We start from the raw sequence: 13,872 nt of genomic DNA, 5'->3' as shown, positions 1-13,872 counted from the left end.
AGGGTCATCAAAATTTAAGACAATGTATAAAAATCAAAATGAAAACTGAAAAACTGTACTTTGATTCCAAAAGTTGCTATTAATGTTTCTAACAATTAAAAGTCCATTTTTTAAGAATCTCTTTTTGACTTCAATGCAAAGGAAAAGTTAGTGTTTTGTCTTGATAAATGGACAAACTATGATGTACAAGATAAAATACATGGAACCAATTTATGTGTCCTAAAGAAACAACCTTTTTCTTTCACTATCTACAACTTGTCTAGAAGTAACTTTGTTTTGGGGAATGAATGGGAAGATCCCAAGTCTGCACTCAGGTATAGTTTTGAAATTCTGTACAACAGAATCTCAGAAATAGCCTGTTGAAGTCGAAGATGATCATATTTTCATTTATCGACTTTTCAATTCCAATTACATTTTCTTCTCCTTGCACAGTTTTGTTACACAAGTTGAACCACTTGTGTAATTCCTCTGCTTGCATGAAATGTGAAACATGAAATGTGTCTGTACACTTGAAAGCTGAATCTGCCTTGTAGTATTTGCCCTGACCAAGTCTTCCACCCACACCGTGCCCCTTGTCTCTGTTAGGCTGTAATGATCTCTAACCACTGCTGACTTAGCATCCCTAGGTCACTGGTTCAGCCTCAAGCTATCAGGCAGAGAGGGCCATTAAAAATGAGGCCTGGCATGTCAAAGTGCGACTTTAGAAACAAGACAAAACCAAAAGTTAGTGGAATTACCTCAACCTTAAATTAAAAAGATAAAAAAATTTTTTTTCAAAAGAATGCAATGTAGCAAACATTTAAAAGTGGTTGTTTCTTTTTAGCGTTAGTGGAGATGTTCTATATGGTGATGGTTACAAAACTACAAGCCAAAATGCTAAAAAATCATAAAGTTGCATGTTACAAACGGTGAGTTTTACTGTAAGTAAATTATACTTCAATAAACGTAACTTAAAAACAAAGTGGTGGGGCGCCTGGTTGGCTCAGTTGGTTGTCTCAGACTCTTGGTTTCAGCTCAGGTCATGATCTCGCGGTTTTGTGAATTTGAGCCCCGAGTAGGGCTCTGCACTGCCTGAGCAGAGGGATTCTCTCCCTCTCTCTCTGCTTCTCCCCCATCTGCATGGTCTCTGTCTCTCTCAAAATAAATAAATAAACTTTAAAAAAGAAAATAAAATGGTTATCTGAATGGCAGAATTATGGATTTTTCTCTTTATAATTTCCTGAACTTTACAAATTGTCTAAAATGAGCATATTTAGCTCCACAGTCAGTAAAAACCAAACCAAAACCCAAACCCAAACCCAAAAGCAGAGTGAGAATAATGCTTTGGCCACCCCTGCTCCTTTCTATCTGTTGGGAGTATAGGTGGGTAGGGGAAATCTAAGGGTGAGGAGCTGGGCCTCTCACTGAGGGCCACTGGGACCTTCTACTGTCACTCTATTCAGTGAAATCTAAGCTAGACTAGAGTTAGAATGAAACCCCATTGATGATGGGGATGCAAGGGGAAAAATAATAAAATTCCATGCTCATCAAAATTTGGATTTGAAGGTTGTTGCTTAGTCCATGGGAGGCAAGAGGTTTAAAGGGCAGTTTTCCCTGAGGTACCCGTGCTGAGATTCTCCTCCAATGAGCCGTACACACTTCAGCATCCCATGAGGGCCATGCCCCTTTTTAAGGCACTCACACCATGTACCTGCACAGTGACCTTTAACATAGGATATCTCACATTTCAGCACCCATTGTCACCCATGACTGTAAAAGGCGTGGCAGACAGAAAGTCTTCATGGCATGCTGCCTGCTTGGAGGACCTGAAATTAAACCTTCCATCTATACATGCTAAATTCAGCTTTGAGTCTAACTAGTGTCAGAATTGGCCTCCTAGAGAATTACTTCCAGGTAAAGTGCTATTCTATCCATTTATACTCCCATTTAACAATGGAAGAAAGAGACCTAGCAGTCTGATTTTGTAATTCAGAGGAGACTACCGAGGACGCTATTTGCCACATCATATAGTGGCCCCTCAATGTTGACTCACAGGAGAAACCACTCAAGTCCCGGCCTCAGGAATGGCAGATTTTCCTGAGCAACCTGGTTTATTTTTATACTAGCTAGAGACACTTGAATCATACAATTCATTAGTGTTTCTCTCTTTAGGATGGGTACTAGGTCACTCAGAGCCAGAGTGGTTCCCTACTTTTAGCGAATGCGTGGAATGTTAGCAACATACATTTCTTTTTTTTTTTTTTTTTTTTTAAATTTTTTTTTTCAACGTTTATTTATTTTTGGGACAGAGAGAGACAGAGCATGAACGGGGGAGGGGCAGAGAGAGAGGGAGACACAGAATCGGAAACAGGCTCCAGGCTCTGAGCCATCAGCCCAGAGCCTGACGCGGGGCTCGAACTCACGGACCGCGAGATCGTGACCTGGCTGAAGTCGGACGCTTAACCGACTGCGCCACCCAGGCGCCCCAACATACATTTCTTATACTATTTTAACCTTGATTTCATCTTGTTTTTCTAATCATTATCTTGCATTTGCTTTAATTTCCTCTCTCCATCTTTGGTTTTCGTATTTTTAAAAAAAAATTTTTTTTCTTAACGTTTTATTTATTTTTGAGACAGGGAGAGACAGAGCATGAACAGGGGAGGGTCAGAGAGAGGGAGACACAGAATCTGAAACAGTCTCCAGGCTCTGAGCTGTCGGCACAGAGCCCGACGCGGGGCTCGAACTCACGGACCACGAGATCACGACCTGAGCCGAAGTCGGACGCTCAACCGACTGAGCCACCCAGTCGCCCCTGGTTTTTGTATTTTTAAAAGATGTTTCAAATGCTTTTGGAATGAGGGAAAATATTAAATACATAGATGACTACGGTGTACTCAAAACAAATGAAAAAAAAGTGAGACCTTCTTTATTATCTGATTCCATAGCCCACTTTAAATGAAGTGAATATTAAATATATAAAGAACTATACTATACTCAGTATATATGAAAAAAAGTTCTAACTTCCTTATGAAGTATTTCCACAGCCTGCCCTCAGTGAGGTGAAATACTAAATACACAGGTAATGGTAAACGCACAAGTAACTGTAGTGTACTTGGGCACAAAGCAGTGAGGCCGTAACTTCTCTATTAACTAATCTCATAAGTCACTGTAGGCTTTTCAAAGTCACAATGATTATTTTTGGTTTCACATATCATCTTAGGATATAAGCACCATCAATTCCAGTTGAAGAATCATTCTATGTTGCTACTGCTTGGGTTATTAGGGCTTTTTTGTAGTAAATAAAGCAAATGAGAAATCCTATCAGAAATGGGGTTTTTATTAACCTTGTTTAGAACTAGATTTCCAAAGGGGCCTTAATAGAAAAACTAAGCAATTACTTTAATCATTAACATTTTAAAATGATTTTTAATGAATTTTGTTTTTAAGTTCTCAAAAAGGCATATTACAAGTAAACTGCCAATGACAATTGTTCACTTCTTTAGGACACTTCCTAAATAAAAACAAGCACAGGCTCAGTTTCTCCACCTATGAAATGAGAATATCTCACGGCATGGGTTAAAAAGTTATCTTTGGTACTGCAAGTGTAAGGAAATCAAACTGCTCGTTTGGAGGGCCATTCCTCTGGGAGAGGACTCCATAGTGTACTATTTGGCACAACAGAACAACCATTTATTAAATACGACCTCATGCCACTGCCTCCATCTTATTCACAGGGTGAGGCCAATAATGGCAAATGCTTCGAACAGAAAAAGTAAATAAAAATATGCTTTTCGTTTTCCTCTGAGTTATTAAGATGTCATCTTTGGACCAGGAAACATAAGAAAATCTTACGGTCACCTTACCAACTCTGACACAGGATCTAAATAAAATGATATAAAAGACAGATGGTTGTCAAATCCCCCATGTTGCTTACTTGACTTGATTCATGTAAGAATGTCCTGAATCTACTTTGTGACCATAAGCAGTGGTCCCACTTTTAATTTCCTTTGAGCAAATCAGAAATGGCTGACAGGACAGAGGGTTTGGGTCTGAGAGCTAATTTCTGTGTTTCTTTAGAATCTTGCTCTGAGATGAACAGCTGGTGGGGACTAGAAGACACAGGGGATCTCTCAAGTGACCAAAACCTATGCTCTCCTCACTAACATTGTTTTCTAATGGGTTCCTTGTTAGTGTGTAAACCTGGTGGTCACAGAGCAAAGTAATTATGTCAACAGGCTTCTCAAGGTCCACTGAAAAGCACACTGAAAAAGGGCAGAGAGAAACCCAAAGATGCCAACTAGATGACCTCATGATAAAGCATCCTTAACTTGATAAGCTTAAAACACATTGGGCTTCATTAAGTTTCATTATTCATTCAATGAGCATTTGTCTGAGTGCCTGCCCGCTGAGCACCAGGTACTGTGCCAGGGTTGTGGGGACAGGGTGGGCCTTACCACCTCACAGGAAAGCTAACAAAGGCACAGTTAAGAGTTCAGATGAAGAGAGGTGACTTTCCTGGAGAAAGTTGGGAAAGGTTGTAGGGAAGGGTTAGCATTACACGGGAGGCATCAGGAATACATGAAAATCCAGCGTGAGATTGGAGTAGGGCAATCAAAACGGATCACTTATGATTCTTAGCAATCTCACTGAGTGCCAAAACCAGGCTTACTCATAACCCTAAAATTCCGTAACAGATTCCTGTCCTGTTGTCTGGTCTCTCTTCATTCTGAACTATGTAGGCCCTACACTGCCAGGACACTTACCTCCAAAAACAACTTTCCACAGGTCTCCTTTATAGACCTAATGAAGGTTAAGATTCTCATCACCCTCTTTCCTTGTTCGCCACGATCAAATGCCAGATTTACCCTCCCAACTTCATAAGCCATCAGGTCTTTTTAGGACACATCCTAGACACAGGAGCCTCCTGGCACTCTAGTATAACCACAGTGTGGAATCCTATATACCTCTGTGCATGTTTTCCCCCTTCCTCTGGTCAAACCAGCTTCCCTTTCTGCAGGATCCATTCACTTACCCCAAAGTCACCGACCGAACCCAGTGACATGCCACACACCACACTAGGCACTGAGATTCAGACACAAAGCACCAAAATCACAGAGAGTAAATACTATAAAATGTATTTTTACTAACAGATTAGCTAACTAATTAGGAATAAGCTAATTCAACCATATAATCTTAAAATTATTTAATACTTTAAAAATTGAAGTGCAGAAAATGATCTAATAGCCATGAACATATCCACCCCCTTATTTAACGTATGTTAATATCATGTCATTTTGCTGTAGATGGCAATTTATTTTATTTTTTTAATGTTCATTTATTTTTGAAGGAGAGAGAGACATAGTGAGAGCAGGGGAGGGGCAGAGAGAGAGGGAGACAGAGAAGCTGAAGCAGGCTCCGGGCTCTGAGCTGTCAGCACAGAGCCCGATGCAGGGTTTGAACTCATGAACTGCAAGATCATGACCTGAGCCGAAGGCAGATGCTTAACCGACTGAGCCACCCAGGCACCCCTATAGATGGCAATTTTAAATAACATGTTACAGATTTGGCTAAAGCCTAATTTCTGATAGCTTCTTCCTCCCTTCTTTCTGAGAAATACCACTATCGTAAATTGGTGTCATTCCAAAATACTTTTTATACTTCTACACATGCATACATCCATAAACAATATCAAATACTGTTTAAATATTTCATAGTACTGCTGCATATATTTTTTTAAATGTTCATAATGATATACTCTTACATCTATTCTTTTGCAATTTGTGGTTTTCACTCAGGAGTCTGTTTTACAAAGATGTCCATGTTGATACATGTAAACCAATTATTTTATTTTAACTGTTCTGGCATTTACTCATCCACAGTTTATTTTCCATTTCCATCCTGATGGATAATTATGTTCTTTCTCCTATTTCACTTTTGCAAACAATGCTCTAATGCACATCTTTATACCTGTTGTCCTATGCACACTATCAAACTCTCTCCAATGATAGCATATTCTTGAAGTTGTAAATTGTACTCTTCTGCCAGTTGATTCTCACTCACTGTTGAGGTTTTTTTTGACTCAAGTTTTATAATATCTGGCTGTGAGCTCATCTTTAGTGATGTCAATTTCTCGGCTGGGGATTCCTGAACAATGCGAAGAATTACACTTGGACTCCAAACCCACATGCGGTACAAGCTTGGAGTCTGCGCTGGGAAATGGTCATAGGCTGCTTAATGCAGCTATCTTAAGGTCACATGTACCACCTTCAAATTATACCAGGCCTCGTTCTTGGGTCCCTGAATGGGTATTAAATCCAAGACTCTAGTGCTTTTACATGGAAGTGGGGTGGGGTTTGACTGTCTCTAGGTCTCCTGTACAGACAGCTCAACTGCTTCTGGCTCTGGCTTTCAGTTTATTTCTAGGACCTGGGGATTTTCCTTTCTATTTTACCATTTCCTCTAGGTATTGACTTGCTTATTGATGTATCAAGTATTTCTAGGGGTTTATCAAGAGAAATTCTATGTTAGTTTAATTAGCTACATTGCCAGAATAAAAGCCCTAAATGAATTCATTAAATGTTGAATTAAATTCTGTTAGTATCAAATTATATATTTTAAAATCTGTTGGCCTGTACATTTTGGAAACATACAATACTGTATTACTGAGGTTGTGAATTGCTCTTTTTGGTGCTAAAGATACAGATGGCTTTTTAAAAATACTGAATAGAGTCAAAATTAATTTTTCACAATTTTAGCTTCTTTGAAAAATTATTTCATTGAGTACCACAAAGCCAGAGTTAGAAATATTTGATTTACATTTTTATACCTTGCTTATAATTTCCCTTCCTATAAAAATAACTGTCTGGATAACTAAAATATGAACATGTAATTTTATATTTGTATTTTAAAATTTTTATTAATCTTATTTGTATGCTTTATGTCTTACTAAACATACCAATATACACAAACGTTAAGGGTCAGAGATGAAAAAATTCACAAGCACACAATTTATCAGCCTAATATTTTTTAAATCCATAGCAACAATTAGCCTGAAAGGAGAAACAACAGGCAGTACTCTTTCACCAAGAAGGATTTCTTGGCCATGAGTAATAGAAGATACTGAAAAGTAGAACAATGATGATGTTAGAAATAACTTAAGAGACAAGTTACTGTGGGTACATTCCTATGCAAGAGTAAACAAACCAAGCTTAAAAATGTAAGTAACAGAAGTTATTTTATGGTAGGCTGTACTAGAATATGTAATTAACAAGAAGGAAATCCACAAATAGGATAAGTAGTGATTTCACCACTTCATTCTTATAGCAATAATTTTTTATAGTAATGATGTTTTTACATAGCTTAAGAGGCTATTTAAACAGAAAACAGTAATTCTGATTAAACATGCTTTTTTTTCCAGCAATATACTGGTTTTGAATTTATTATGTGAATACACTAAATTATTTCATATGGTAATTATTTTTTATAGCAGTTTTACAGAGTTGTGGAAAACCTCAAGGTCAACTGGAGACATTTTTAAAAGCTACTTAAATGTTATCCTTTAGAAATATTTCTTATTTGAAAAAATCAATGCCAGGCTTTCAAAGCCAATTAGCTTTACCAAGTAATTAGTAATTAACTGTGCAAACATGCATTAACTGTATCTACATATGAGAACTCAAATTTCTAAAGGCAGCATACTAGCTTTTGCTACAGAAACTTACCAATGCCACATAAAGCACTTCAAGCACAGGACTGAAGGATAATCAATATTGCAAGAGGCTTCTCAAATTAGAATAAATTGACATTTTTGGTGTCAAATTCAGAAAGGCAAGTTAACAGTGACAACACTAACAGAATCATTTGCTGCATCCAGGACAACTTAATAAGGCATGTAACTTGAAGGCATGTAAAAAGATAGAGCCATCAGCCCTGTACCTGGTGCTGGCGATACTCGGGGATTCTGCTCCAAGCCTACATCTTTCTAGCTGACTGGCAACGATCTGCCTTTCCACTTCCAGTTCTCGGGTGAGTCGTTGAAACTGAAGCTCCTGTGATTCAAGGAAATAAAAGGTATATAAGGTGCCAAGACAGATATGTGAATTAATGTGTGTCACAGGAAACATGGGAACATATCCATAACAGAGCACTGTATACAGTGTGGCTTTGTGAAATTAAGAGTTTTGGATGGGAATTGTGGGCCTAGATAACATACTGATTTGTACCTGTTTCAAATTTAAAGGCACTAGAATGTTAGCCTTTGTTAGGAATGGGAAACATGTGGATATTTATCTGCTTTTTTGTTCTTTTTGTTGTTGTTAACAGTTTTAAAGGTTTATTTTGAGAGACAGCAATGGGGGAGGGGCAGAGAGACACAACCCCAAGCAGGCTCAGTGCTGTTAGCACAGAGCCCGACTCAGAACTTGAAATCACCAACCGTGAGATCATGACCTGAGCAGATATCCAGAGTCGGACACTTACCGACCATAGCCACCCAGACACCCCTGGTTTGTGTGTTCTTCTAATTGAGGTTTGCAAACAGTATTTCTGTTACAGTACTATATTAAATGTAAGGTCTGCAGAGTCCTTACTTGATGTATCTACATCAGGTGCCCACCTACCAACGTAAGCTCTTCAGCCTCAAGAGCAATTTTTATATCCTTCATTCTATATTGAAAAAATGTAAATTCCCATATGAGAATCACTTTTTCATGTTTGATACAGAGCCTTTTAATTGTTAGGGAAAAAAATCATTCCAATCCCACAGAAAAAAATCTTGCTATATTTATCTGCAATATAAGCAAGAAAAATTTTCTATTGTTACAAATGAATTCATGTGTCACTGTGTGAAGGGCAGAAAATAATGAAGCCTGAACCATAATACGGAATTTAAAACTGTATTTAGAAGTTTGGAAAGACTTTCTACAGATATTATATTATTCATTCTATGCTGCATTATGAAGGCAAGGAAGTTCTATCATAGAAGATGCTTTAATTTCATTTGTGCTTATCTCACTGTTACCTTGACAAGATTTTAATAAACAGGAAGCATGCCATGCTATAAAACATCTATAGATCAAATCAAGTGTACTCCAAAGGCTTTAAGCCACAAATAACATCTCCAATAACACCTCAAGCTCCCCTGTGCCATATTATCTCCTTACAAGTCTACTCAAAGCAAATGCTGAACTCAAAATAGTTTAATTGGGCAATGACTGCTAGTTCAAAATACCAGGTATATGAAGCCTAAGCCTAGAAACTAATCAGAAATAAAGCCACCTTAAATATTTATGAAAATATGTACATATCTGTTTGCCATGCAAAAATTTAAAACAATTTAACTGAAAAATGTGTTAGCGCCCCCTGGATTCAGGCAATCATGCTATTACTTGACAGCCCTGGCTTTGTAAATTCTACAAACTACTCTTACAGCAATTTTTTTAAACTACAGTCCCTGAACTCTTTACTGCTTTGTGATATGGAGAATACTTTTCTAATGAGCCTAGTTGGTGTGGGTATATAAGGCAGGGCCTGAATGAATAATAATAGTTGGCTCAATAATGCTATAGAACATGATCAAAGTGGGAAGATACCTATCTCTGCTCAACATTTCCTAGGCCTCTGTCAGCTTAGCAACAAAAGACCTGATAGATAATAACAACATTCAGTATCAAGCTAAGATAACTGATTTTAAGGACAAATAGTATTATACCTATCTCACACTTGGTTTTTCTTTGCCCTTAAATAACAGCACATTTCTTGTGACACACTTGCATCCTTTCAAGTATTTTACTCAGTTGTTTATTGTACCTCTTATCCGAGAAGATTGGTTGCTTGTATCAAGCTGGGCCAGAAAGGACCATCTGTGAATCCAAAAAATATTCCCAGAGCCATCACATTCACTTTGTGTTCTGAGTTCAGTGGCTACTAGGGATGGGGGGCTGTAGTGTTTTCTTCATTTTGGGATGGCCAAAAGTTACCAGGGTAGAATTGAAGTATGTTTCACATTACAACATAAAAAAAATGTTCATTCATACAAGAAAATTCCAATTCAGTGGATTTTTATCATGTTTGAGGTTGCCTATGACCTTTTGAGCATTCTTTCAAGGAAATGGTTGGGATATTTCCCACTTCAAGGCAGAAAGTTGGAAGTTACTGTCCCATCATTCCTTCCCTCAGAAGCAGAGAGGGTGACTTTGGCTCTGCCAAGATGTTACACTGTGACTCAGATGCTGAAACTAAGACTTTTACTTATTTTTTAAAAATTTTTATTTATTTTTGACAGAGAGAGAGGGAGAGGGAGAAGGAGAGGGACAGGGAGAGGAGAAGAATCCCAAGCAGGCTCTATGCTGTCAGCATGGAGCTTGATGCAGGGCTCGATCTCACGAACCATGAGATCATTGAGAGTGGACACTCAACCAAGCCACCCAAGCGCCCCTGAAACTAAGACTTTGACATCAGAAAACACAAAGCTTATTTTCTCTCTCTTTCACTTTCTTGCTGCAACCTCTGCGACAGGTGTCAAGGTCAAGCTCCCAATACAGAAATGACCTCCCCCAAAACTGCTATGTTTATGCCAGGTGGCAATGTCAGTGGTTTTTTTTTTTTTTTTTTTTTAACCAATTTGTGGTACAGATCGAGACACTGTTTCTGGAAGTTAAATCTCAAGGCTTGTTCTCCAGGCCTTGCAACAAATATGGGAATTCACAAATACACGCTTAATTTAAATGCCTTTTTCTGCATAATCAGCCATGTCAGTCTCTTTTTTTGAACTAGAAATCTTGACTGAAGCACCTACAGAAACCATTTACAGTAGTCGAGTTGCTAGCTAAACCTATGTACCCATGAAGTAGCTACATTCTTCATTTAAAAGTTGGGTAATTCCTTCAACCTTCATACAGACTGAGTAATGTCCACATTATACCCCTAGTGGCCATGGACCTATAATATTGAACATCACCAGCTGCCTTTATCAAAACCATTCTGCACAGTATTTGCTCACACTTCTCATTAGGAGGATGTCATTAAAGCCCTGAAAACAGATTATCAGGAAGCTATAAAACATGAAATTTGTAGAGGTTACCTAATACCTGTGAATATTTACAAGCAAAAATATATGCCTTGTTGCAAAAGTACTCATATTACCCCTACAGAATATAAATCGAACACCCATAAGGGACTGCCACCAAGATGGGTGAGCAGGATATAAATATTTGACAGTTCTGTCTCTACCAGCTTCTTAGACTGCCTGATGAGGAAGTTATTATTACAGTCATATAAAAATACACTTGATCATTTCTAAAATAACACTCATTAATATGATTACACAGAGATACCACCTACAAATTAAAAATTTTGTATTTTATCCTCTAAACTGACATTGTGGAGGGTAACACTTAAATCAGTATCCAAAACTGGGCATCTGAATTATAAGGGGACCCTATATTTGTTCTCCTTTGAGAAGACAAGGAAAGCAATGTTAAAAGCATTTGCCAATGATTTAGCATATGACAGTTTCCTCTTAAATTCTGGCAAACAAGACCATAAACAAACCCAGAAAGTCAAGGCTACTAATATGCTATAAAATGGAGTCTACATGTGTTTGAAACCTTTTCTTTATGTTTACCTCCTCTCTCTCAGGTAAATACATCAATAAATATTCTCTGAGAGTGAGCCAAGGGAATAGAAGAAAAACTTCATTTTCATGCTTTATATGGTGGACAGAGCTGGGCAGGAAGCCTGAGGAAGGACTTGTTGCCTGGCTGTCAGCCACTTCAGGGGTGCCTCAGTGGCAGAGAACGGTCCTTGCCCAAGGGCACGCCCTTCTGGGCGGTTGCAGCCAACCACTGATTGAGGTGGGAGTATAAAGGTGGAGCCCAGATTTGCTTCAGGGCTCCCCAGGGGCTGGGCCAGCCTGCTGAGTATTTGAACTTCCCCTCTGCCCCCAAGTGTTGATCTGTAATAGATACTCCGCGCCCCAAACTCCATCTCCGTGAGAACCCGACCTGAGACAGTATTGTTTTTTGGCCTCCTTTTATATGAAGATAGAAATTTTCTCTCACTCTTAATTTTTAAATTCTGTGAGACACTTTGTACAGAAAAAGTATAAACAATAACACAGTGAAATCTGGAGAACCCGACCCAGCTGTAGCAAATCTTAATGTTTTACTACATTTCCTTCAGGTTTTTTGATAAATAAAATATTACAGATACATTGAAATCCTGGTTTCTTTCTCATGGATCCTATTTCTCTCCCTCCTTTCCTCCCTCTTCAGAAGAAACCATTCACCTGAATTTGGTGTTTAATAGTCACGTGACCAATTTATATTCCAGTCAGCAGTGTATGAGTTTCTACACATTCTCTCTCCCGGGCATCAATTTGCATTTGGGGGCTTAAATCCCCCCTCCCTTTTTGATAATCTGATAAATATGGGCAGCTACTTTGCATGTGTTTTAATTTGTATTTCCCCGATAACCAACATCTTTTCATATGTTTATTGGCCATTCAGATTTGGAAAACCATAGGTATCATGAATTCTCAGGGGGGAGAATTTTCCCTACTTCCAATATCCATGCTCGTCCTCTTGTGTGGGACAGTTGTCTTATTACCCACCTACTAAGGTAGTTTGGTCAAGTTTTGGCTTTGGGCAAGGGACTTCCCATTTGACTCCCCACCTTAAGGATCCCTCAGTTGACAAGTAGCTTGTAGCTGTCAAGTGGCATGCTGAAGATCATCTAGGTTTGGCAAGTACCTTCAAGGTGAAAGCCAGTTTTACTTACTACTTACTTAGCTTAAGATTCCCACTTTCATTTTAGTTTTGGTTTCTGTGGATTCTTTACTTCCCTTCCAGCTTAGTCCTGCTTTTACAAAAAACAATGTAAATATTTTACTCAGCTTATTTAGTTTCCTTCAGGGAAAAGACTGGTTAGGGTATACGTCAGGAAAGAAGAGTCTTAACAGATTTTTCATATTTTCTCTTAATTTCTCTCAGTTATATTCAGGGAAAATTTCTTAGTATTACTTTTTTTTTTTTTAATTTTTTTTTTCAACGTTTTTTATTTATTTTTGGGACAGAGAGAGACAGAGCATGAACGGGGGAGGGGCAGAGAGAGAAGGAGACACAGAATCGGAAACAGGCTCCAGGCTCCGAGCCATCAGCCCAGAGCCCGACGCGGGGCTCGAACTCACGGACCGCGAGATCGTGACCTGGCTGAAGTCGGACGCTTAACCGACTGCGCCACCCAGGCGCCCCTAGTATTACTTTCAATTCGCTATTTCTCTATGGCCCTGTTAAGGGTTTATCTCATCTATTTTAATGACAATATTTTCCATTGCTGAAACTTCTACTTGGTTCTTTATCACACCCACCTGTTCCTGCTACTCACTGAGAGTGAAATCTTTCTCCCTTCTAATTTAGGTTTACCTTTCTTTACCTAAAGTCCCAGGCACCTCGGTCCTAAATTGGTGATTCGGTGTTCCTTTCAAACGGAAACACTACAGATCCTGCACATGTAGTCACGAGGCTATTGTCTACTTCCTCTGGTTTCCAGAAGCCCCAGGAAGCCTTCTACTATCATCTCCTTTAATAAGCACGAAGAGCTCCACCTTAGCTTCAAGGACTCTGGTGTGGGCACTGAAAACAGGGCACACTTTATTTTCCTGTGGCCTTTTTAAAATCCCCACTGATGGCCCGTGGTGACAGATCTCCTGACCCTTTCTAACTGTGCCCTATGGAAGCCTTACTCCAGTTTACAAATTCTCTCCTTATAAACTCTTCATTATTTACTCAGAATATTCTCCGTCTCTGGGTTACTAAGAAGACTCTACAGACTGTATGTGAAATGTAGTTCTTTCCTGAAAATAGTGCTTTTGCTGACCTCTCTCTCTGGCAA

At 38.7% G+C, this 13,872-nt stretch overlaps 1 protein-coding gene across 14 annotated transcripts in view; it reads right to left on the bottom strand.

Annotated features, from left to right (window-relative positions):
- PKP4 (plakophilin 4) overlaps positions 1-13,872 on the bottom strand; it is a 240,575-nt gene that overhangs the window by 96,757 nt on the left and 129,946 nt on the right. For 13 of the 14 annotated variants that reach the window (XM_086718648.1, XM_086718654.1, XM_086718651.1 and 10 more), the window contains one exon: positions 7,918-8,030. The exons of the other annotated variant lie outside the window; for it this stretch is intronic. In XM_086718648.1, coding sequence (XP_086574774.1) covers positions 7,918-8,030 — 113 coding nt within the window. The remainder of the gene's footprint in view (positions 1-7,917; positions 8,031-13,872) is intronic. 14 annotated transcript variants of the gene reach the window in all.

Source organism: Puma concolor, chromosome C1 (assembly GCF_028749965.1).
Source record: "Puma concolor isolate L17-30 chromosome C1, mPumCon1.1.hap2, whole genome shotgun sequence".
Classification (NCBI taxonomy): Eukaryota; Metazoa; Chordata; class Mammalia; order Carnivora; family Felidae; genus Puma; species Puma concolor.
The sequence above is the reverse complement of the archived record's forward strand: the minus strand, read 5'-3'. Positions and strand labels throughout refer to the sequence as shown.